The sequence below is a fragment of the Eptatretus burgeri genome, chromosome 17 (genome assembly GCF_056783735.1).
Source record: "Eptatretus burgeri isolate ZD-2024b chromosome 17, Ebu_testis_v1, whole genome shotgun sequence".
NCBI lineage: Eukaryota > Metazoa > Chordata > Myxini > Myxiniformes > Myxinidae > Eptatretus > Eptatretus burgeri.
This window is the reverse complement of record NC_140977.1, coordinates 29,576,168-29,600,641: the sequence shown is the minus strand read 5'-3', so window position 1 is coordinate 29,600,641 and position 24,474 is coordinate 29,576,168. Positions and strand designations below refer to the sequence as shown.

Genomic DNA, 24,474 nt, shown 5'->3' with positions numbered 1-24,474 from the left:
TGTGTGGGAACTTTTTTGATAGCACTGCTTTTATAAGGCTACATTTTTTAGTTGCCTTGAGCTCATTGAGTCAATTACAAGGTGTGGAACTGGCACCACATGTAAATCAGGCAAGGCAGGCAGATTACCCCTCCCTGAAAGTCATGAGTAGGTCAACTAACTGGCTTGTTATTGACTGATAATGATGTGCTAATTCTTCTGAGGCGAGCTCGATTTCCAGATCTATCTCTATAGAGAGAATCTTAGTGATTTGTACTGCTGCCGACAGCTGGATTTGAACCCACAATTTCTGGGAGACCAGTCCATTGACCTCATTATTCGGCCACCAGCATCGCTTTAACCCAATGTTGTCATCATAATATTTTGCCAAAATTTAAATTAATCCATGCCTCACATAATAGCAATTCGTACATCGTTGCTGAATCTCCAAAGAAACCTCTCTCATAGAGAAAAATGAAAATACTTCGACATGGTTGTGGATGAAACACCAAGATTGGAGTGACATCATTATACAGTGCCCTCCATTAGTATTGGAACAGTGAATTAGAATTTGTTATTATTGCTTTATACTCAAGAAATTTGGATTTGAGATAAAAATATGAATATGAGGCAAGAGTACAGATCAGCTTTTATTTCTTGGTATTCCTATGCATATACGTTTTACCATTGTAGAACAATAGCACTTTTGATGTTTAGTCCCCCCATTTTAGGTAAGCATAAGTATTCCAAAATAATCACTAAAAGTAAATTAAAGTGGTATAATAGTTATAATTTGGTTCCCAATTGCTTGCATGCAATTACTGCTTTGAGCCTGTGACCCACTGACATCACCACACATTGGTATCCTCCTTTGAGATGCTTTGCCAAGCCTTGACTGCAGCCATTTTTAGTTGTTTGTTTTGGGGGTTTTCTCACTTTAGTCTCCTCCTCACCAAGTGAATGCATGCTCCATTGGATTTAAATCAGGAGATTGACTTGGCCTGTCTAAAACCTTCCACGTCCCCCCCTCCCCCCCTCCCTTGATGAGCTCCTTCGTTGCATTGGAAATGTGTTTTAGGCCATTCATCCTTTATCTCTTTGCTGATGACTGCACCCTCTGCTGTGCCATCTGTCATCCCTCAGATCGGCAAGCAGCAGCCTCTTCACTCTCTGCAGATCTGGATAAAATCACAAGTTGGTCAAACACTTGGAATATGTCTTTCAATCCTGACAAATCTCACACCCTCACCATGTCTGTCCAAAAAGACCGTCTGGAACCCCCGCCCACCCCCCCCCCATCTATTTTCTCAATAATCCTCTTGAACAAGTCCTTTCATTCAAGCTTTTGGACCTCACTGTCTGCGATGATCTTTCCTGGGAAAGCCAAATTTCCAGGCCAGCCTCCAAAGCCAGTTGCCGACTGGGCATCCTCCGTCGTGCAAAGTTCTTCCTTTGCACACCTGAGCTCCTGACCACATACAAAGCTTTTCTATGCAGCCTGATGGAGTACTGTTCTCCCCACTGGGCTGGTGCTCCCGCCTCTCATCTTTCTCGGCTTCACACTGTGGAAACCAAGGCTTGTAGGATCATTGGTATCTCCCGCAATGAAACTGAGTCTTTGGGGGTCTCACTCTCTCACCGCAGACAGGTCAGTGGTCTTTCTGTCTTCTACCATCCCCTCTCCAGCCTCACCCCTCACCCCCCAACACCCCCCCCCCTCCACTGCCTCTGTCTGCGATCTGTTCCCTCCATATCTCCGCAGGGCGCTCAAGGTCTGCCAGCAACCCCTTGCTAGTAAAACTACCGAAATCAAGAATCACTGCTCACCTTCATTCTTTCATTCATCTTTTTTTTTCCTGCCTTTGGAACAAACTCCTCCACTCTCTTTAATCCCACTCTTCCCTCCAGTTCTTCAAAACAGCTGTTCACCACCATCTCATATCTTCCCCCATCCAAAACCACGATGTTTTCTACCCCTGTTAATCCACCCCTAACCCACCTCCTTCAAATTCCCTGCTTTACTTCCTGAAAGTCGCTGTCGTGTCCATCTTGTATACCCTGTGTACCCTGCCCCGTCCCTCTCCCTTCCACAGATCTAATGTCTCTGTTTCCCACTGTTTTGTGCTTCGCTTCCCCCCCCCCTCTTTTCTCCTGCTCCTCTTGTTATACGTTCTGTGTGTTTGCTGTTATACGAGCCTCAACACTATGTGTATATGTATATATATATATATATATATATATATATATATATATATATATATATATATATATATATATATATATATATATGTATATGTATATGTATATGTATGTGTATATGTATATGTATATGTATATGTATATGTATATGTATATGTATATGTATATGTATATGTATATGTATATATATATATATATATATATATATATATATATATATATATATATATATATATATATATATATATATATATATATATACATATACATATGCCTGGTGTTGGTGCAGTGGTTAGGGCAGTGGCTTGGGATCCAAAAGGTCCTGAGTTCAAGCCCCGTTGGGACACTGATTTAATACACCAGGGGGTTGACTCAGCCTGTCATCCTTCTGAGGTCGGCGAAATGAGTACCAGTGTACTGGGCTGGTGTATACCCCGGTTAAAATAGGTGTACCATATCCCTGTGTCGTAAGAGGCGACCAGGGTTGCGTCAGGAAGGGCATCCGGCGTAAAACATGTGCCAAGTCACTATGCAGATCATGCGGATGATCTGCTGTGGCAACCCCTAACGGGAGCAGCCGAAAGAAGAAGAAGAAGATATATATTGTTGCGAATTCGCGCCCGCCAGCGTGCGATCGGCCACGTGACTCGAATCGCGGCACGTCGCCCACCGGACGGACAATTCTGTCGTGACCCTCTCGGACTAACACCGGGAGCTAGTCACGGGTGGGCCTTTCGGCCTTACCACGATTGTGCCAATCGGCCACCCGCGTGGGATAGGGTTGTTCGCCAAACTCGACCTACCTAAGTACCCACGCGGATGGTAAATCGGGCGATCGCACCTCGCCGCAGGTCGACTCCGGACACGGGCCGCTTAAGCGGTCCGTTCCGTACTATAGGGATAACCGAGCGGTGTTATTGTCGGCCTCCACAGTTCCGATTACTTATCGGGCGTATTAAGTCCACTACGAACCCTTTACGTGAAGCAAGATGGAGATTCAACAAAGGGAAGGACGCAGCGAAACGGGGAACAAGTTCACACAAGCACTTTATTCACACAGACACAGAGCACACATATACAGCCAACAAAATCAGAAAAGCACATATATCAATTTAAAACAACAACAACAATGCAGAGCTACGACCGAATACGCGAGCACACGGCAACACTTAAAACAATACTACTTGACAGACGGCGTCACCCACAGACATTTACACCAAACCCCAAAAGAAAATGGAAGTGCGACTTCCCTGATCGCGTCGAGTCCTCCTTTTGCGACCGCAACTCCGAGCCCCTCCGGCGTGGTCCGCGAGCTCGTGCCTCGTGTCGCTCGTGTGGTCCGCTCGACGGTACGGACGGGGTTTTGGGGAAACGGACGGGGTGTGTTCGGTGCTGTTTTCCGCGCTCGCGCACGGATCAAAGAAGCAAGGCAGGAACAACAAGCTCGCGACTCGAACCAGAAGACCAACATGAAGACCAACCCTCGACCAACCACTCCTCAAGGTCCGTCCTGTCCGCCTTTTGTAGCGCGGGGCGCCGCCCTTCGCTCCGCCCCATTTTCGGCCCCGCTTCCCTTCGAGCTTCTTGGAGAAGCCTCTCGAAGGGGGGCGTGACCTCTTGCTCCTCCACCCCACGCCGTGCGGGGGCCGGGGCCGTCAGTCTTGGCTCAGAGCCAGGGAATTATTCCCCCAAAATCAGACCCCTCCTTTACATGACCTTTGACCCCTGCTTCGCCCCTCCTCCACACCGAGCGCGGAGAATTTCGACGGGAGAAACAGGTGGGAAAACCCCCGAGCATAGTTGTTGGTTTTTGTTTGTTCCCGGAGATCGTAACCGCACAGGGCCTACTGAATGGCGAGTGGCGAAGATGTGGTAGCGTAGATGGTGGAGGTGGCATGGTTGGCGCTGTGGTGGGGATGACGTGGTTGTTGAGATGCCGTTTGTTTGAAATAAAAGATCGAACAGAAAAAATGGCTCACTCAAAGCATCGCAGCCCGGATGGATCACATAAATTCCCTCTGTACAATGGGTTTGGGCTAACGACACATGTACTTACAGAGATATCTCACCTACGGGACCTGAATGGTGGTTTGCGAATTTCCACAACCGTAACAATATATACGTCTGTATATGTGTATACACAGATATATATATATATATATATATATATATATATATATATATATATATATATATATATATATATTTTTTTTTTTTCTAAGTTGTCTTGCTGCATGGTGAGAAGCGCTACCCTATGAATTTGGAGGCATTTTCTTGTACATAGTCAGCCAAAATGTTTCTGTACACTTCAAAAATTTATTCTGCTGCTAAGATCAGTTATATCATCAACAAAGATGAGTGAGCCAGTTCTCAAGGTATGCATGCAAACCCAAGCCATGACACTACCTCCACCATGCTTCACAGATGAGGTCATCTGTTTTGGATCAAATGCAGTTCCTTCCTTTTTTCACACTTTTGCATTTCAATCACTTTCATAAAGGTTTATCTTGGTCTCATCTGTCCATGAAACTTTGTTCCAGAACTCTACTGAAGTCTTATATGAATGGTAGATTGTGATACTTTCACCCCTGCACTCTGGAAGTTGTGGGTGATGTCACTGACGGTTGTTTTCGGGTTTTTCATCATCAACTGCAGTTGTTTCCTTGGCCGACCTGGCCATTGTCTCTTGCTAAGTACACTAGTGGTTTCTTTCTTTTTCAATATATTCCAAATTGTTGTATTTGCTGTGCCCAATTTTTGTGCTGCTGTTCCAATTGAATTATTCTGTTTTTTTCAGCTTCCAATTGCTTGCTTTTCTTTCATAGACAGTTCTCTGGTCTTCATTTTGGATTTTGCCTGCTAGCTCCAAAGGCAGACTCCCAAGGCAAAAGCAAAGGCTGATATCAAGACTAGATATTCACAGCTCTTTTATGTGTGAACGATCAATGTGTGTGAACAATGAAGTATGTGAGCAACAAATGCCTGTCAGTCATTTGTTCCAATACTTATGCTTACCTAATATGGGAGGACTGTACATAAAAAAATTGCTATTGTTTCACAATGGTAAAACATATGCATAGAAATACCAAGAAATAAAAGCTGACTTTCTGTATTCTTGCCTCGTATTCATCTTTTTATCTCAAATTGAAATTTCTTGAGTATATAGCAATAATATAACAAATTTGACTTCACTGTTCCAATGCTTATGGAGGGCATTATATGTAAAGGCCCAGTCACACCTTGACGTTTTAGCCAGCAATGGCAACGTATTAAAATGTATGTAAAACGCTGGCTTACGTTGAACTTTTGATGTTTTTTTTTTAAAGATTCGGACGTATTCATAACGACTTGGTCTTATGCATAACGTATTAGTAACAGACACAGAACGTTTCGTTGTGTTATAGATAACTACTACCAACGAATGCTGAACTTGTTGTCGGCCTTCACAATCTATGCCCAACGATAGTCTAACTTATGCATAGCGCGCTGCACGCATCGCCGACGATGACGTGGCGTAGGTTATGAAAATGGCTGCCGCACAACGATTCAAATCATAACCGCGCAGAAATGGAAGTGTCAACAACGCAGTCACATATTGGCGATCTTGCCAGCCGACCTCTGAAAAATGCATCTAAAACGCTGGCGCACGTCGAATACGGTATGGGTAAGTTTGGTATACGTGAATAGAACGCTAAAGTACGCTATCATACGTCGTAGTAAGTGGAGTACGTCTTGTAATTTTGAACATGTTGAAAATTTTACGACGTATTTGCCGTATGACACACGCTCCGCATGCGATGGGAATAAGTTGTACGCACGATATGCGATCGTTGACACACATCGACACACGTTACTTGTGAGGTGCTCATAAGTCGAAACACGTCAAGGTAATTGTTAGCGTCAGTGTTCCAGACTCCCGGTTTTTTTTTTTTTCTTCTGTATGACGGTGTTCAGTGTACAGTGCGGTTATGATTTAAATCGTTGAGCGGCAGCCTATTAGTTATATTATATTATAACCGCACTAGAAATCGAAGTGTCAAAATCACCATCATACCAAAGGAAGATAGAAAAAAAAACAAAACAAAAAAAAAAACAGGAATTCTGGAACACTGACGCTAACCATTACCTTGATGTGTTTCGACTTATGAGCAACTTACAAGTAACGTGTGTCGAACTGTGTCACCGATCGCTTAACGTGAGTACAACACGTTACTCATAGGTTAGAAATAAGTTTCGGGTACGCTAAACTTTACCTCGATGTGTTTCGACTTATGAGTAACTCACAAGTAACGTGTGTCAACGATCGCGTGACGTGCCTACAACTAATGGCCAGCGTTATGCGGAACGTGTGAGTCATACGCTGGCATAAGTCTTAAAATTTCAAGCATGGAAAATTTGAGGACAACCGAAAAGTACAGCGTTTAAAGCCAGCGTACAACGACGTATGGCAGTGTTTTTCAGCATGCTCTCAATGTTATCAAAACTTACCCATAACGTATTCGACGTGTACCAGCGTTTTAGACAAATTTTCCAAAAATCGGCATAAGCTGGCTAAAACGTCAAGGTGTGACTGGGCCTTAACATTACTCTCCCCATACTCCTTGGTTCTATTGTTTGGGACCAGCGAGAATGAAAATAGTTTTGGGTCTCAGTTATCCAAAAGTGTTTGAGATTTGCCACCAACATGATGTGCTTTTGCATGGTTTACTGATGCATGTTCTATCGTTCCTGTGTTGCAGTGGTAAGCTGGCTGTCTTCACGGTGCTTTGTGAACTTTATCAAATTTCCCTCAAACGAGACCCCGTATACCTTGAGGTAATTTTCCATTTAAGCCATCTCTCAACCAACCTGTGTTTCGTGTTTCTTTCTCTAGATCATATGTCTCAGAAAAATCATAAATGAGATGGTAATTGAATCTTACCCTTGGTCTTGATGTGTTTCTTTGACAGTACTTGGACCGTATAGGCCAGCTATTCTTTGGTGTACCTCCAAAACATACAGATCCCTATGGTGGCATCATAGGTAAGGAATTGCCAATTATGATATCTATATATATATATATATATATATATATATATATATATATATATATATATATATATATATATATATATATATATATATATATATATATATATATATATATATATATATTTATATATCATAAAGACCCACTCACATCTCTCAATCTCTCACCTGTGAATGGAGGGAATAACCATTTTGCTATCACCTAATCAATTAACCGTGGTGGCTAGGATTATATAAATAAATTGTCGACCCCCATACTCCTCCAGCTGGACAAAGCTGCATAAAGCAACCATGAAAGGCTACTCAAGGTAATCACTTTGCTGTTTCATGGTTTGAAACAGCAAATGGCTTACCTTGTAGCCTTTGACCTTAAACAGTTGTAGCCTTTGACCCAGGCTTTGTAGCCTTAAACAGCAAATGTAGCCTTTGATCTGGGATATTTAAAAGGGATAAGAAGAAAAGCTGATGGATCAGATGTAAGACTATATTCAATGACTTTTTTTGGTCTGAAATGCAAAAAAATTGGACATGTACAAAAGAAAGGAAAGCCAATGGATAAAAATAATTACAAATTGAAACGTCCGCTGGCGTACAATAATGGCCTTGAATTGCGTTGAAAGAAAATAACACGGGCCGTGTTGAGGAAGGACTTCTTTCTGACAGTAAACTAGCCATTTAAATTCTCATCATGTGCTTGTACACTCCTGTATAGTGTATACCTGGCATTATTTTAATCTTTAAATGGAGATGAGCAGCTCGTTCTAAAGTGAGCTACACCCAGCTCAACGTCTGTTTTGCTGTCTGTCCTTGATTTATTTATTTATTTGTTTCTCTCATTTGCAGGTAACCTTCTGAACAGCCTCATTGGAGGCGATGAAGAATACAGCGAGACCGAGTCGCTGGATACCAACATTGAACTGGACTAACAGGTCTTGTGCGTGGAATGTGAATTACAAGAAGAGAGAGAGCGTCCACTGGCCTGTGCCAGTCCCTGAAGATGTATCGAAGATGGCATGCTGAGCTGCGATTCGTACACTGGACCATTGCAAAATCTCTGTGACCCAACTCCAGCTGCCTGCATAATTACAAGCTTGACCATGTCTTGCAGCACATTGACTGATAATTTTATTTTCTTCCCTAATTATGAGTTCCCCCCTCTTGGCCAAATGCGTCTCCATTTACTTTCCTGATCCGATCCATGAAACTCTGTAACGTTTTCTCCAGCCGGATGTGGGCCGAGCTGACACTGCCCAGATAATGGTGGCGTGATATGGTCATTTTGCTTTCATCAGAAGCGTGAGCATTTTGCTTTCTTTCGTAATCACTAAATGGCTGCGTGTTCATGCTCAAGGAACAAGTTTGAGAGTGTAAATTGGGTTTGTTGTAATTTTCCCCAACTCTCTCTTTCTCTGCTAGTTTTTTTTTCCTGTTAAATTTGAAAGGGGCAATTTGCTCCTCCATTGGTCCATTTAAATTCTGTTCTACAGATATGGGTTTTTCTTTCACTGTTGATATCTTGCTCAGAAACCTGCATTATACTATGGAGTCCCACTCCAATCCTGCCTCCCTCCCCAATCCAGGTAAATCTGTTTCATCACTGGGGTAAAGTTTCGGGGTGCTGCATGCTTTCATCACTTTCATATGAAGTTTTGCTTGACCATGGCACTTTGGATTTGTCCAGCTATTTGCAACTTTACGTGACTACATGAGCACCCGAGAAGTAAACTGCTCTCCCACATCCAGGGCCAAATTGAGTTAAGATGTGCAAAAGTAATATTTCATGTTCGTGGTACACCTTTGATGCTAATGGCAGTTCTGAACAAAATGTTGAAGTTTATTTCCTAATGTTTGTTCAGTGGGGAACTGAATGAGTACTGAATTCCTGTTCAGTCTTTATCCAAAGTTGATTGTGTGGTATAACCCGCTTTCCTTCTCGGGCTCTTGAGGATCCTGACATGTCTCTCCAAAGCATTTTTCATGGGATGTGAGATAATCATTAAATTTTCATCAAATTCCATACAAAATTTAGTTTTGTTTGAAGGGGGAACGACATCTGGAAGGGATTTTATTTCCTGTAGTCCTTAACTAATCCACTGCTTTCCTTCACTTTTTGTTGTTGTTTTTTTCGCATTTGGATGGGTTTACTTCCTTTCTACTTTTCCTCCTCTGACGACTGCGTACCATGCTTGGAACGATGCTATATTGAACCAGAATTCTCCTCTTTATGCCATTTTCAAAGCTTCAACTGAAGTTGTAGAATGCAAATCTTTGGGTTTCAAAGTGGCTATGAGAGGAGGGGGATAAGGGGTGGAGTTGGGGGAGGGTTTCTCCTTTTGCCGTAGAATATGGTTTTATCATCCTTCAATTTGCCTCCTTTATGCTTGTTTGCAAACAAGACTGTAAGATTTGCTTGACCAAGTGAAAATGCAGAAACAGGAAGTAAAACAAACCATGCCAACCACAATCCTTATCATTACTTCAACATGCATAAACACATTTCCTGTGACCGTGGCATAATTCCCAAGGCGTGGAGGGCCTGGTACCAGGGGCACACGTCATAGCTTAATTGTACAGACCCTATTTTGACTTCGCTGATAGTAACTGCATTTTCCACATGCTATACATTTATGATGTGACGTCTAATTAAGGTCAAACGTTTTCTCGTGTCTGCAATGCGCAACAATTTTCAAGTATTCTCACATTGGTTATGGCACAATGAAAATTTGGGCAAGCATTGTGTGCTGTCATGTGTCATCACAATGTTAACAACCTTTTTTTGTACTCTTCATTCGTTCCTAATTTCCTCCAATAAAAGTTTATTCTCTCCAGAGTGCAAATTGCAAAGTTGATTCACGGCAAGGCAACCTGAATCTGATTGGAAACAGCAGTCGGTGAAGTCAAAATAAGCTACAACAGCCACTCGGTACAGCGCATACCTCTGCCAGGCTGAACAGTTTACATTTTATATCCCATTGATAGGCTGGATCTGAATCTAGATCTGAACCAAAATCTAATCGGCTTGTTCTTGTCACCTATCCAACTCATCCACCAAGTTTTGTCATCATCAGTCCACCACTTTTTCAAATGTCCTGCGATATATAATTTTTTGACCTATCTCACAAATATGAAAAATCTTTTTTAAAATTATAGAATCTGGATCAGATCTTCACCAAAATCGAATCAATTCGTCCTTGTCACACACCCGACCTATCCACCAATTTTTGTCCAATACATCCATAACTTTTGGAGATATTATGCTCACAGACAAACAGACAGACGGGTGAAAACATGTCCTCCGTCCACCTTCACTGGTGTAAATAATGATCGGAGATAAGTTAATTTATTTTAAAGTTAATCCTAATGCTGTAGTGTTGAAAATGGAAACGTTCCTTTTGTATTGCTCCTCCTCTCGCTCTGCCCAACGGACTTCATGCACCATTGAAAAGTTGCTGATAAGCCCTGGCAAAGTAGGAAGTTCAGTGGTTTGGGGCAGTCAGTTCAAGCTGCCTTTTCTTACGGTCTGGAGCTGTCATCACTCTGAGCTGTCTAACCAGGCGATTGCAGACATGACTTTACCAGGGGCCATGCAGATGGAGCATCTCGTGATGGAGCCGGAGCTTGTGCACGAAGCTCGAGAGACCATTTCTGCAGCCACGAGTTATCGATTGGATTTGCAGCACCGTCAGGCCGAGCTAGCTAAGGCTCGAAAGCAGGTAAATCGCTTCACTCTTATTCCATCCATCCATTGGGACCATACTCTGTGCAGAGCGTTGGTGCTGCCGAAGCAGTCTCCTTGGCTATTTGGCACAATCCTGGATGGGTCGCCACTCTGACAGTATACCGGCAAGCTGGCACTCATTTTGCCGACCTCAGAAGGATGACAGACTGAGTTAGCCCCACCTGGTATTAATTCAACAGCTGAGCTGGATTTAAACTCAGGACCCTGGGATCCCAAGCCCGCATCCCTAACCATTAAGCCTGATCCCTAACCATTGTACCCTGATAAACCAGGTGAGCTTGATTTGTTCAATCTGAAACTCATTTCTGCCCATGTACAATAATGTAATGGTATTCAGAAGGAAATGTTTGGGACCACATTTGTTTCACTTACAGGATAATGAAAATGATTCTTTAATTGGTTTTAAAGTTAAAATTACAGTATATGAGCAATAGTACCCGTCCCCAGTGATGGGAAAAGTTTACGTTAACATATCAATTTAAATTACTTCATGGACTTAAAAAAGGTTCATTGTGTGTGTTGCACTCCTGGTTTCACTCTGAGCAAAAGCTCTGAGCCACTTATATCACCAACCGCAAAGTTGTTGTGCAACAGCAGGTGGCAGTTTCAATTTGTCTTAAGTGAGGGCAAAATGTAGTTTTTAAATTGTTACTCCATAAAGACCTGTAGTACAGCGGCTCAGCACCAGAATCTTTCAGTTTGTGCAGAAAGCATGAAACTTTGCACAGGGATACTACTATCCCTCGTGATCTTAAAAAAAAAAAAGACCCCAAAAATCCGTGTCCCCGAGTGGCTGCCATCTTGACTTTAAATGTGGCTGCCATTTTAATTTGACTTTTTGTTATAACTTCAAAATTACGCCAGATACGAAAGTTATTTTAAGGTCTAACCCTACATTTTCAGGATCAAGGAACTCATTTAAGTCATTTCCATGCAAACCTGATGTTGGCCATTTTGAAATTCAAGATGGTGGCCACCAAATCGGAAAATATTGAATATCTCTGTTGTTAATCATGATAGAAACATAATTCAAACAGCAATTCCAATGTTTTCAGTGTCAGTCAACCAGATGGCATCTTTTTCAAGGGCATCAGATGCATCAAATACCATGCTGTAAGAGGCATATCTGATTATGTCATACTTGATTCCAATATGGGTATGAAAGTGAAAAAGGTCAATATTCCATATTTCAGTTTAATGCAAACAACTCCTGAATGTATCAATCATTTCAGACCATACCTAGATCATTTTAGGAACAAACCTTGACACCTGGTCAAGGATGCCAGAGATTAATTTTATGAACCCCTATAGGTGCCCCCAAGTGGCAGAAAAATTACAACCGTGCCACCTATATAGGTTTTTCTGGTTTATCATTGTCACTGACGACGCAGTTACCTTAATTTTCTTGTGAAGACAGTTGTACTTCATAACAAGTGCCACCACATATGCACAGGGCAGTGCAAACTGGCTTTATTGTGGAATTTGTTTTATAACATTTGCAGTTCCCTCTGCAGGAATTAGTACACTTGCATGCAATAAGCTTGAGGCAAGCTTTCTCGGCAATAGGTAGAACTGTCCACTTAGGCCTGAAATTGTCCTGATCGGTCTCCCAGCCCCAGTCAGATGGATTGGGAACTGTTGGCAGCTGTTCAAGGCATTGTTCCCAGATATGTCCGGCTTGATATACTGATCTCCTTGTGTGGTCCTCGAGGGCTGCCTTTATAGGTGGAATGTTATCAAGGGTCCTTGACATTCTGGAAAACAGTGTCAATCTTGCAGTGTTCACATTAACATCATCACTGGTACGACAGTGCAGGAGCACAACAAAGCGTTCAAGTTTTTCCATGATATTCTCCAGTAGAATTGGTGACACTGGTGATGACAAGAATGCAAAGCATTCAGTGATCTCTGGCCACGCACGCCAGGTATTCCACGCAGACTTCTTGCCATTATTTTCAAAGGAGGATGTCGTGTCACATCCTGAGAAAGCATGAAAAAAGGGCAAACCTTTTGTCATTTCAGGGCCAATTGCTGTTGCTATCTCATGCACGGGAATGTATCGGTATTCCTTTCTTGTTCCAAACGCTATCGATAGTTTTTCAAGGTTTTCCAAGTTCTGAAAATGAGCCACAGCCAAAACAACAACCTCTGTGTCAACAGTCCTGATCATCACATCTTTAAAACCAGAATTCAGGGCATTTTTTACATGGGGTGGATTCCTGGTGTCAGCCTCCTCATGTGAGCAAGGCTGTAGTCCATCCAAGTTGTGGTTCATATTAGAGCTGACAACTGACTCATGAGCAGTGTATATGATAACCCTGTCACCAGTGTCCTTTGACACACTCAGCACCTAGGAACTGGAAGAGTTCATCCTAGTTGTCATCATTGCGAAGGAAGTTTTTCCAATTCCCTGGCAGCTTCACATTTGGAGACACACGTCTACGGGCCCCTGTCCCTCTATTTTCTCTTGCTGTAAGCTTCAAAGTGTTTCTCCGATAAACATCCCAAACAATATCGACTCTAAGAGACCTTTTTAGCTCTGAAACTACATATGGTACAAATACCTCCCTGGCATATTCCCCAAAGGTCCTGGATTCTCCAACTGCCAGAAAGTGCACCACTGCAGCACCATCAAGTATTCTTACTTCAGCAGTTGGGGTATTCAAGTAGGCTGATTTTCTGCTAGATTCAAGACATCCGAGGAGATCAGATTTCTTTCCTTGCCTAAGTTTCCCTGCTGTAGATAATGATGGTGGAAATTTCTGATTCTTGTGCTTGAAAAATTCCTCCAGATTTCCTTGTCTTGACTGGCTTACCTCTGTATAATCTAGCAAACAAAGAACAGTCACTCTTGAGTTCAGAAATCTTCTGCTTATCCTTTTATTGGGCCGCCTTATTCAGTCAACTGAATAGTGGAAATGGGTTCCTTGATATTGGTGCACTGACTAGTGTTTCATTTTTTAAGAGCCTGGCCTCAATGAAAGTAGTGACTACTGTTTTTTCTGCTGTTGCATGAATCTGTTGGATAGTTTCAACAACAGTCATCGGCATGATTTCCTGGGTGTGTAATGTAAGCAAATCCTTACTACGATCAAGAAATGGATTTCCTAATTGTTCTAAGGTAGAAATCCCAAACATCTTCAAAAAAGGATTTCTGCAAACTATGGGTTTGTTCATGATGCTTGTCATCAGCATCGTTACCATCATTGGGATCAAACTGTTCTTCAAATTCAGGTATTATGGCTGACAACTGAGGGCCTTCTCACTATCCATCTCCATAGGGCACCAGGGTTTTCGGTGAGACCCCATCACCTTTAACACGTGCATTCAGATGTTCATGGGCTTGGTCAAGTCCTATGGCAGAGAATGAATGTCCTGTTTTATTTGAAGTAAAGGCACCACGCATGAACTGCCCATAAACATCTGGACATCTTTGGTGAAGAGTGGTCATGTCGCGTACGTGCACAGGAACCCATCTGGCATAGTGTGCATGATACATTGCAAAGAACCATGGGGCCAATTTAGCCAAGGATTCTGTGTATAACTCGAAATCACATGTCCAAAGTGCTCCAATGAAAGCAAGCAATGTTAACTCAAGGTTCTTTGAATTTCACTACGTTTGTTTCAAATGATTGAAAACCTGTTCCAGTCCCTTCGACATGACCTCGTCCTCGTCCTCACCAGGGCTGTGAAAGTGATTCGGATGTTGTCCTCCGACAAAGAATGCACAAGGTGCAGTCTATTGGTGGCCTCTGGACTTCAGCTACATCACTTGGTTTAACAAGCTGGAACTGTTTCTCCATCATTCACACCATGTCATTGCAACCTGAAAATAAAGAACTTTTATTTAGTAATGTTATCTCAATGTTTTCACTTATTTCAATGCTAAATTTGTGCCATATGCCTTGAGATGACAATTTTCTCACAACAAAGGCATGAAACAAAGAATAAGAAATGAACAAATATTATATAGACACATCATATCCTGTGTTTAGAGCAGTCGAATACAACAAATATAGACGAGATGCCATATTTTGGCGGCAATATTTATAATCAAGATGGTGGCCACTAGGGGGCGTGGATTTTTGGGGTCCATTGTTTTTTTTAAGATCCCCAGTGGTAGTAGTATCCCTGTGCAAAGTTTCATGCTTTCTGCAAAAACTGAACGATTCTGGTGAAAATCCTGCCAAAACCGCTGAAATTCTGTATTAATTTCACTTTAATCCAGATGTTCATGTTGATTTTAAAGATTACTGGAAGGGACAATAAAGTGACACGATATTGCATCAAGATCAGTAAAATAACCAATCAGCAGCTTTTCAAACGCAGCATGGGAAGTGGCCACCATAAACGGGAGACAGACAAATGCACGGACAGGCACCACGGTTCACATTACATAATAAGACCAGCAGGGGTACCTGGTGTTGTCGGGTCCCTCTTCCCACCCCACCCCTTGAGAGACGAATTCATCAACTTAGTTGAAATAATTATTCTCTATATGTTTATCATCATCACCATGTAATGAATCTGGGGTGTGTTCAGTTACCAAGTTTCTTGTGCAGTGCTTGTCACGTGGCTTCAGCACTCAAGCAAGCACTCCATAAGAAACCATTGATAAGGAACAGCTGGCTTGGCAAGCGCTAGCTAGCTGCTTGGTAACAACACACCACTGGACATCTCAACAGCATACAGTACATACAAAACACCGACAAAGGGACTTTTTAAAAATGAAACACTTCAAATATTAATGAGTATTTTCGTTCTAATGAAAACACCTTGTTCAGACCCACACATCCACCCACAAACACAAACTCAGCTTTATATATTGTTACGGTTGTGGAAATTCGCATTACACCATAAAGAGTCCTCAGGTGAGATATCTCGGTAAGTTCATGTGTAGTTAGTCCAAACCCGTTGTATAGAGGGAATATATGTGATTTATCGGGCTGCGATTCTTTGAGTTAGCCGTTTTTCTGTTCTATCGTTATTTTGGACCGTCCGAAGACTTCAAACGAAGGCCCCGTGAAAGGCCTACAACGGCGCGCGAGTTTTCCCGCCTTTTTGCGGTGCCGGGGGCTGATGGGAGAGGCTGCAAGAGCTCGCTGGCGATTGGTGGATACGGGTGTGAGGCGGCCGTGAGGAGGAAACGCCCCTTTTCGAGGAGCTTCTCGAAAGGGCTAGAGGAGAGGCGGAGCCAAAGACGGGGCAGAGCGAAGGGCGGGACCCCGCGCTATAAAAGAAACGGATGAGGAGGGTTCGCTTCTTCTGGGGCTGCTTCTTTTTCCTTCTTCTCTTCCTCGTGAATCGCACGCCCTCTTCTCTCGTCCTGGTCCTGGCTTCGCGTTCCTTCTTCCTCGCTGGCTCTTCCTCTTCCTCTGCACTCGTCTGCTCTGGCAGCTGTGGAGGCTGGGTCTTGGCTCGTTCTGGTCCTGTGCTCGCGGTTTGGCGGGCGGCCTGTCCAAGGAGGCACGGATGGGAGGCGCGGCACGAGCTCGCAGACCGCGAGAGGAGTCGGGGCCAGGCGCGACCACGTCGACGGTCGTGGGAGGAGGGGAGGACGCGCCCAGGGAAGTCGCGACTTCCTTTTCTTTTGGGGTTTTGTGTAAATGTCTTTGGGTGGCGCCAGTCCGTGAAGTAGAAACTGTGTAAGTGTTGCCGTGTGTAAATAATTGCCCCCTTTTATTCGGTTATAGTTCTGCATCGTGTGTTTGCTTTCGTTGCATCTTGTTTTGACTGTATGGCTGTGAATATGTGCTTGTCTGTGTGTGTGTGTAAATAAAGTTGATTGTGTGAACTGTTTTCCCATTTCACTTCGTCTTTTCCTTTCATTGAATCTCCATCTTGCATCACGTAAGTGATTCGTAGTGGGTTTCAAATCCCGGTAATTAATCGGAACTGTCAATGCCGACGATAACTCCGCTCAGTTATCCCTGTAATACGGAACGAACCGCTTAAGCGGTTCGTGTCCGGAGTCGGCCTGTGGCGTGGTACAACTCCTCGGTACGCTACTCGCGCGAGTACTTAGGTAAATCGAGCATTCGGCGATCGGACCCTATGTCGCGCGGGTAGAATGTGGACTGAGTTGTGGTGAGGTTAAACCCCCACCCGTGACTGGCTCCGGGCGGTAGTTCCCAGAGGGTCACAACTGAATTGTCTGTCCGGTGGGAGACGCGGTCGCGATTCGAATTACGTGGCCGATCGCACGCCGGTGGGCGCGAATTCGCAACAATATATATATATATATATATATATATATATATATATATATATATATATATATATATATATATATATATATATATATATATATATACTAGACGGCCCGTGAACCCGTTGGGTTCCCGTTGTGACAGCAGTTGATGAAAAAAATCATTTCAAGAAAAAAAAAGATAGCTCCAGCGAACTATACCGCTGAGGTTGTTTTCATTGATCAAATACTCCCGAAGAGGACTTCACTGAATCGGGAATTGATTTTTCATTTTTTTCGTTGCCCAATTTGAACGAAACTTGATACTGCACACCGCAGGAGAATGGTGAGTAATGTGGGCTGAAATTTTTGCGCTATCGTGTGCAGTTTTGGCTGTATTTCGGGAACATGCATACTGTCACGGCTGTGGAAATTCGCAAACCACCATTCAGGTCCCGTAGGTGAGATATCTCTTAAGTACATGTGTAGTTAGCCCAAATCCGTTGTCTAGAGGGAATTTATGTGATTCATTCGGGTTGCGATCCTTTGAGATAGCCGTTTTTCTTTTTCTATTGTTATTTTAAATGACAAGCCTCCACGCAAACAACAACCACCACCAACTACACCACAACGCCAACCGCGCTACAATTACCCTCACAACAACCACCACAATCTTCGCCACTACCCCCGCTGACGAACGCCATCCTCCACGGTCCACACTACAACGGTTTCCGCGTTGGAAACCGTCGAGAACGCAAGGAGGGAAAGAAGAAGGCACAACGATGGCACGTGGATTTTTCCCGCCTGTTTTTCCCATCTGACTTCCCCGTGCTTTGGAGTGGCGGAAGAGCGATGCAGGTCAAAGGTGAGAAAAGGTGGGGGCCTCTTTTTGGGGGAATAATGCTCTGGCTCCAAGCCAAAAACTGACTCCCTCGGCCCCCGGACGGAGTGGGGTGGAGGGAAAGCGTGAGGGCACGCCCCCTTCGAGAAGCTTCTCCAAGAAACTCGAGGGGAGGCAGAGCCGAAAACGGGAGCGGAGTGAAGGGCGGAGCCCCGGGCTATTAAAGTCGGACACGGGCGGAGCGCTTGTGGGTGGTGTTCTTGCTCTTTTCATCCTCTTCCGCTCTTCCGGCTCACTCTTCTCTTCGTGGTGGCCGCTGGCCTGGTCTTCTGTGGGGCGGTCCCGAGACCCCGCTGGCGGGACAGAGCGTCTGCCATTCCACACACCGTGACCTTGAGCAACTACGTTTCCCCCCCCCTTCTATCCGCGCTGGGATAGCGCCGGAAACCCCGTACCGTGGCGTCGAGCGGCCAACATGTGCTGGTGCCAGGCACGCCGGAGAGGACTCGCCTACCACGCCAGGGCACGGAGTCGCGGCCAGGCACGACCACGCCGACGGACGTGGGAGAGGGACTCGACGGCCCCAAAGGGAAGTCACCATTTTCTTTTCGGGGTTTTTGTATGGATGTGTGTTGGCGCCGTGTCTTGTAAAGTAGAACTGTTTAAGTGTTGCCGTGTGTGCGCGTAGTCGGGAGTAACTCTGCGTCGTTGCTTCTTTTGTTTTAACTGCTATCGGTGTATTTTGACTGTATATGTGTGCTTTCCATGTGTCGTGTAAATAAAGTGCTTGCATGTTGAACTGTGCCCGTTTAGCTTCGTCTCCTTCCTTTTAATTGACCCTCCATCCTGCTTCACGTAAAGGGTTCGTAGTGGGCTTAATACGCCCGATAATCAATCGGAACCGTCGAGGCCAACGATAACACCGCTCGGTTATCACTGTAGCACGGAGCGGACCGCTTAAGCGGTTCGTGTCCGGAGTCGGCCTGTGGCGTGGTGCGATCGCCCGGTCGACCATTCGCGCAGGTACTTAGGGAGATCGAATTTGGCGAGCGACCCTATCCTGTTCGGGTGGGCAATTGGCACGATCGTGGTGAGGTTAAACCCCTACCCGTGACTAGCTCCCGGCGTTGGTCCGAGAGAGTCACGACTGAATTGTCCGTCCGGTGGGCGACGTGCGCGATTCGAGTCACGCGGCCGTTCGCACGCCGGCGGGCGCGAATTCGCAACATTACATACATACAAGATTAGAGTTTTAGTTGTGTGTGTGCGTGTGCGTGTGCGTGTGCGTGTGTGTGTATAATTCCAGCAGTGTGTGTATCTGTGACTGCTGTTTCTCGACAACCACTGGTCCAATCTAATTGAAACTTGGCAGATATATTGCTGGGGCCCTGAGGATGTGCCTTTTCAAGGTTTGATATTACTCGGAAAAGTGCTTCCCAAGTTATGGCCATTTATTTACCAAACCAATGACAAGACACGTTGTTGCGTGGCCGATGGGGAAGGGAAGCTCAGCCGCGTTCCCCATTCCGGATTACAATGTAAGGACTTCCGGAGAGTGATGACTTCGTGTATTCTAATAATTTCTCTTTCTTATGCGCATTTATAGATAAACACAATGCCCCAAGTTATGATCGTTTTCATATTAAACGGTGCATAAATTTCGGTAACATCAGAGTGCTGGTATTCTCCGAACCAGGAAGTAATTTTTTTTCTCTCTTCTCTTTTTTTTTTTTGTTTTTCCTTGCGACGACATTGCGAAAAGGTAAAATACGTTGGCGCTAATTGAATAATTGGCCATTAAAACCTAAATTGCGAATCATCGTAACTGTGATATGCGAACTTCTGCGCCACGCACGTACGGGCACGCGAGAGCGAAGAAACGGCCTGTGTGGTTGTTGTTTCTTGCTCGCGGTTGGAATATTTATACATTTATTTATTTATTTTACGGGCACGTACTAGTATATATATAGATAGATAGATAGATGAGATGACAGACACCTCGCACGAAACTGCCATATTTGCATGATATTTCCTACTCTTCTTCTTATTCTCCCTCTCATAGTAATCGACAAATAAACTTTCTATCCGATATCATCATTTTTTTCCATCAGTTTTTGGATGTGATTTTTTTTTTTTTTAAACCTCCAATTATTAGAGTATTCCTGTGATTGATGACGTCATGTATAGGGATGTCTCTTTTCGTACTCCGCACGGAAGCTAACACAGGATGTTTTTGCTTGCAACAGTCATTGCAAATTCTGGAAAGCAAACATTGAGTTATAAGTGACACGTCACTGTCTCGCAGACAGAAATAACTGCGTTTGACGTCCCACAACGTTTTTTTTTTTTTGTTTGTTTGTTTTTTTTACTGAAATGCCACGATTTTCTGTCCTCTGCCTCATGTGAGAATTAACGTACCTTCATTGGGCGATGTATATTAGAGAATGATCGCTGCGAACAAAACATATATTACCTCATTTGAGGTGTAATGAAAATGTTACTTTCTTCCTCAAAACGGTAATTCATGTAATGTAGAAGATATGTTGTTCAGTCTTAAAATGTCCATGAGGCCTGAAAAACAATCCGAGCTACGTGGAGAGAAAAAGATGGCGGCGATTTCTGGACGGCCGGAGGGCGTGGCCTGCAGAATGGGCGGTGCTTATGACCCACAGACGGACAGACACGCAGACGGACAGAGCTTGTTCCAAAGGCAGGAAAAAAAAGATGAATGAAAGAATGAAGGTGAGCAGTGATTCTTGATTTCGGTAGTTTTACTAGCAGGGGGTTGCTGGCAGACCTTGAGCGCCTTGTGGAGATATGGAGGGAACAGATCGCAGACAGAGGCAGTGGAGGGGGGGGGGTGTTGGGGGTGAGGCTGGAGAGGGGATGGTAGAAGACAGAAAGACCACTGACCTGTCTGCGGTGAGAGAGTGAGACCCCCAAAGACTCAGTTTCATTGCGGCAGATACCAATGATCCTAAAAGCCTTGATTTCCACAGCATGAAGCCGAGAAAGGTGAGAGGCAGGAGCACCAGCCCAGAGGGGAGAGCAGTACTCAATCGGGCTACGGAGAAAAGCTTTGTTAGTGGTCAGGAGCTCAGGTGGGCTGAGGAAGGACTTTACACGACGGAGGATTCCCAGTCGGCAACTGGCTTTGGAGGCGAGGTTGGAAATGTGGCTTTCCCAGGAAAGATAATGGCAGATAGTGAGACCCAGAAGCTTGAACAAAAGAACTTCTTCCAGAGGATTGTTGAGAAAGTGGATGGGGGGGGGGTTCCAAACGGTCCTTTCAGAGAGACAGAGTGAGAGTGTGAGATTTGTCTGGATTGAAAGACATGTTCCACGAGTTAGACCAATTTGTGATTTTATCCAGATCTGCAGTGAGCGAAGAAGCTGCTGCTTGCCGGTCTGAGGGATGACAGATGGTCCGGCAGAGGGTGGAGTCATCAGCAAAGAGCTATAGAGTATTTTCCAGAGAGTCGGAAAGATCATTGATGAAAACCAGAAAAAGAACAGGGCCCAGAACGCTACCTTGACAAACTCCAGCCTGGACAGGAAGAGGGGATAAAAGAACTCCATTTAGGGCCACACGTTGGCTGCGACAGGAGAGGAAGTCTGCGAGCCATGAGACGGGATGGCCTTGGATACCATAGGAAGAGAGTTTGGTGAGCAGGACAGGGTGCCAGACCGTGTCAAAAGCACACGATATTTCTCGGGATATGGCTCTGATTTCATGTCTAGCATCGAGTACCTCCATCCATTGTTGGGAAAGCAGAAACAGCATATCCAGGGTGAAGTGACCTGGTCTGAAACCAAATTGATGATTGGAAATCAAGCCATTGGAGAAGAGGAAGAATTTAATGTCTGAAGTGAGGATGGATTCCATAATCTTGCTGATGATTTGGAGAAGGCTGTTTGGTCTGTAGTTACAGGGATCTGTTTTTGTACCTTTTTATGCAGCGCAGTGATGTTTGCTGATTTCCAAGCAGATGGCAGATGACCTTGGGCAAATGAGAGGGTGAATAGAACAGAGAGGGTGAGCAAGAGCAGAGGAGCAGGTTTTTAGGACACGTGGGCTGATGCCGTCTGGACCAGTTGCAGAATCTGAGTCGAGATTTGACAGCAAGCCCTCCACCTTGTCAGGAGAAAAGGACACAGAGTCCTGGGACAGCTGGGTGTGACTGGGTAAGGTGGGTGCAGGAAGCGATGGGTTTTGGACACAAGATTTCGATGCAAACGCAGACTTTAGGCATTCAGCCTTTTCACGTGCGGTATCAGCAGTGCGGCCATTTGAGGTAAGGGAGGGGATGGAGGGGGAACATACACCAGAAACAGATTTGATTAGATGCCACCAGGATTTGGAGGAGGGGAGAGGTTTGAGAGTTCAGACTTGAGCTTCGAAAGATGTTGTTTTCTGGCTCTCCTCAGGGTAGATACATGCTTGTTCCGAGTTTTATGGAAGGAACTGAGATTACCCTCAGTTGGGTTTGCTTTCCATGAGGCAAAGGCAAGTTTCTGGACAGCTGCCTCGCCACAAGCTTCAGTGAACCATGGGCGGGAGGAAGGGTAGGACAACTGAAGATGAGAGGGGATCAATCTATGCATGAGGGAGAGCAAGTTTCTTTGAAAGAATTCCCAGGATGAGTTGATGTTGGAGAAAGCAGCGATGGGAGAGCAGTCTAGAAGTTTGATGGCTGCTTGGAGACCCTGCCAGTCGGTTTGAATGAAATAAACCTTCTTCAGCCTTCTTCTCCTCCCTTCCCCTCTCGCTGCCTTCTTCCCCCCCTCCCTCTCGCTGCCTTCTTCCCCCCTCCCTCTCGCTGCCTTCTCCCCCCTCCCTCTCGCTGCCTTCTCCCCCCTCCCTCTCGCTGCCTTCTCCCCCCTCCCTCTCGCTGCCTTCTTCCCCCCTCCTCTCGCTGCCTTCTTCCCTCCCCTCCCTCTCGCTGCCTTCTTCCCCTCCCCTCCCTCTCGCTGCCTTCTTCCCCTCCCTTCCCTCTCGCTGCCTTCTTCCCCTCCCCTCCCTCTCGCTGCCTTATTCCCCTCCCCTCCCTCTCGCTGCCTTCTTCCCCTCCCCTCCCTCTCGCTGCCTTCTTCCCCTCCCCTCCCTCTCGCTGCCTTCTTCCCCTCCCTCTCGCTGCCTTCTTCCCCTCCCCTCCCTCTCGCTGCCTTCTTCCCCTCCCCTCCCCTCTCGCTGCCTTCTTCCCCTCCCCTCCCCTCTCGCTGCCTTCTTCCCCTCCCCTCCCCTCTCGCCGCCTTCTTCCCCTCCCCTCCCCACTCGCCACCTTCCCCTCCCCTCCCCTCTCGCCACCTTCCCCTCCCTCCCCTCTCGCTGCCTTCTTCCCCTCCCCTCCCCTCTCGCTGCCTTCTTCCCCTCCCCTCCCCTCTCGCTGCCTTCTTCCCTTCCCCTCCCCTCTCGCCGCTTTCTCCTCCCTCCCCTCTCGCCGCCTTCTCCCTCCCCTCCCCTCTCGCCGCCTTCTTCCCCTCCCCTCCCCTCTCGCCGCCTTCTTCCCCTCCCCTCCCCTCTCGCTGCCTTCTTCCCCTCCCCTCCCCTCTCGCTGCCTTCTTCCCTCCCCTCCCCTCTCGCTGCCTTCTTCCCCTCCCCTCCCCTCTCACTGCCTTCTTCCCCTTCCCTCTCCTCTCGCTGCCTTCTTCCCCTCCCCTCTCACTGCCTTCTTCCCCTTCCCTCTCCTCTCGCTGCCTTCTTCCCCTCCCCTTCCCTCTCGCTGCCTTCTTCCCCTCCCCTTCCCTCTCGCTGCCTTCTTCCCCTCCCCTCGCCTCTCGCTGCCTTCTTCCCTCCCCCTCCCCTCTCGCTACCTTCTTCCCCTCCCTCCCCTCTCGCTGCCTTCTTCCCCTCCCTCCCCTCTCGCTGCCTTCTTCCCCTCCCCTCCCCTCTTGCTGCCTTCTTCCCCTCCCCTCCCCTCTCGCTGCCTTCTTCCCTTCCCCTCCCCTCTCGCCGCTTTCTCCTCCCTCCCCTCTCGCCGCCTTCTCCCTCCCCTCCCCTCTCGCCGCCTTCACCCTCCCCTCCCCTCTCGCCGCCTTCTTCCCCTCCCCTCCCCTCTCGCTGCCTTCTTCCCCTCCCCTCCCCTTTCGCTGCCTTCTTCCCCTCCCCTCCCCTCTCGCTGCCTTCTTCCCCTCCCTCCCTCTCACTGCCTTCTTCCCCTTCCCTCTCCTCTCGCTGCCTTCTTCCCCTCCCCTTCCCTCTCGCTGCCTTCTTCCCCTCCCCTCCCCTCTCGCTGCCTTCTTCCCCTCCCTCCCCTCTCGCTGCCTCTTCCCCTCTCTTCCCCTCACGTTATCCTCCTCCCAAACCTCTCCACCACCATACAACTATCCAAAGGTCGAGGAGAGGAAGGGGTGTCAAAGAATGTGCGACTTGGACAAATGAAACCTTTTTTATTTTTCTTAAGCAGTCAAAATGCTGCACAGATTAATTCCGCAATTTGTCTCATGAAAATGTTGCTGTTTGGGTGTGTTGTATTGCCCCGGTAATACCCTGGTACACTG

At 45.9% G+C, this 24,474-nt stretch overlaps 2 protein-coding genes across 2 annotated transcripts in view; both read left to right on the top strand.

Moving 5' to 3' along the window:
• GET4 (guided entry of tail-anchored proteins factor 4) overlaps positions 1-9,230 on the top strand; it is a 31,430-nt gene extending 22,200 nt beyond the window's left edge. The window contains exons 7-9 of the mRNA XM_085862908.1: positions 6,918-6,993; positions 7,128-7,200; positions 8,050-9,230. Of these exons, the coding sequence (XP_085719034.1) occupies positions 6,918-6,993; positions 7,128-7,200; positions 8,050-8,132 (232 nt within the window). The 3' untranslated portion in view covers positions 8,133-9,230. The remainder of the gene's footprint in view (positions 1-6,917; positions 6,994-7,127; positions 7,201-8,049) is intronic.
• Positions 9,231-9,904: 674 nt separating this feature from the next.
• Positions 9,905-24,474, top strand: part of CRLF3 (cytokine receptor like factor 3) — a 40,692-nt gene continuing 26,122 nt past the window's right edge. Inside the window, exon 1 of the mRNA XM_085862907.1 lies at positions 9,905-10,919. Coding sequence (XP_085719033.1) covers positions 10,527-10,919 — 393 coding nt within the window. The 5' untranslated portion in view covers positions 9,905-10,526. The remainder of the gene's footprint in view (positions 10,920-24,474) is intronic.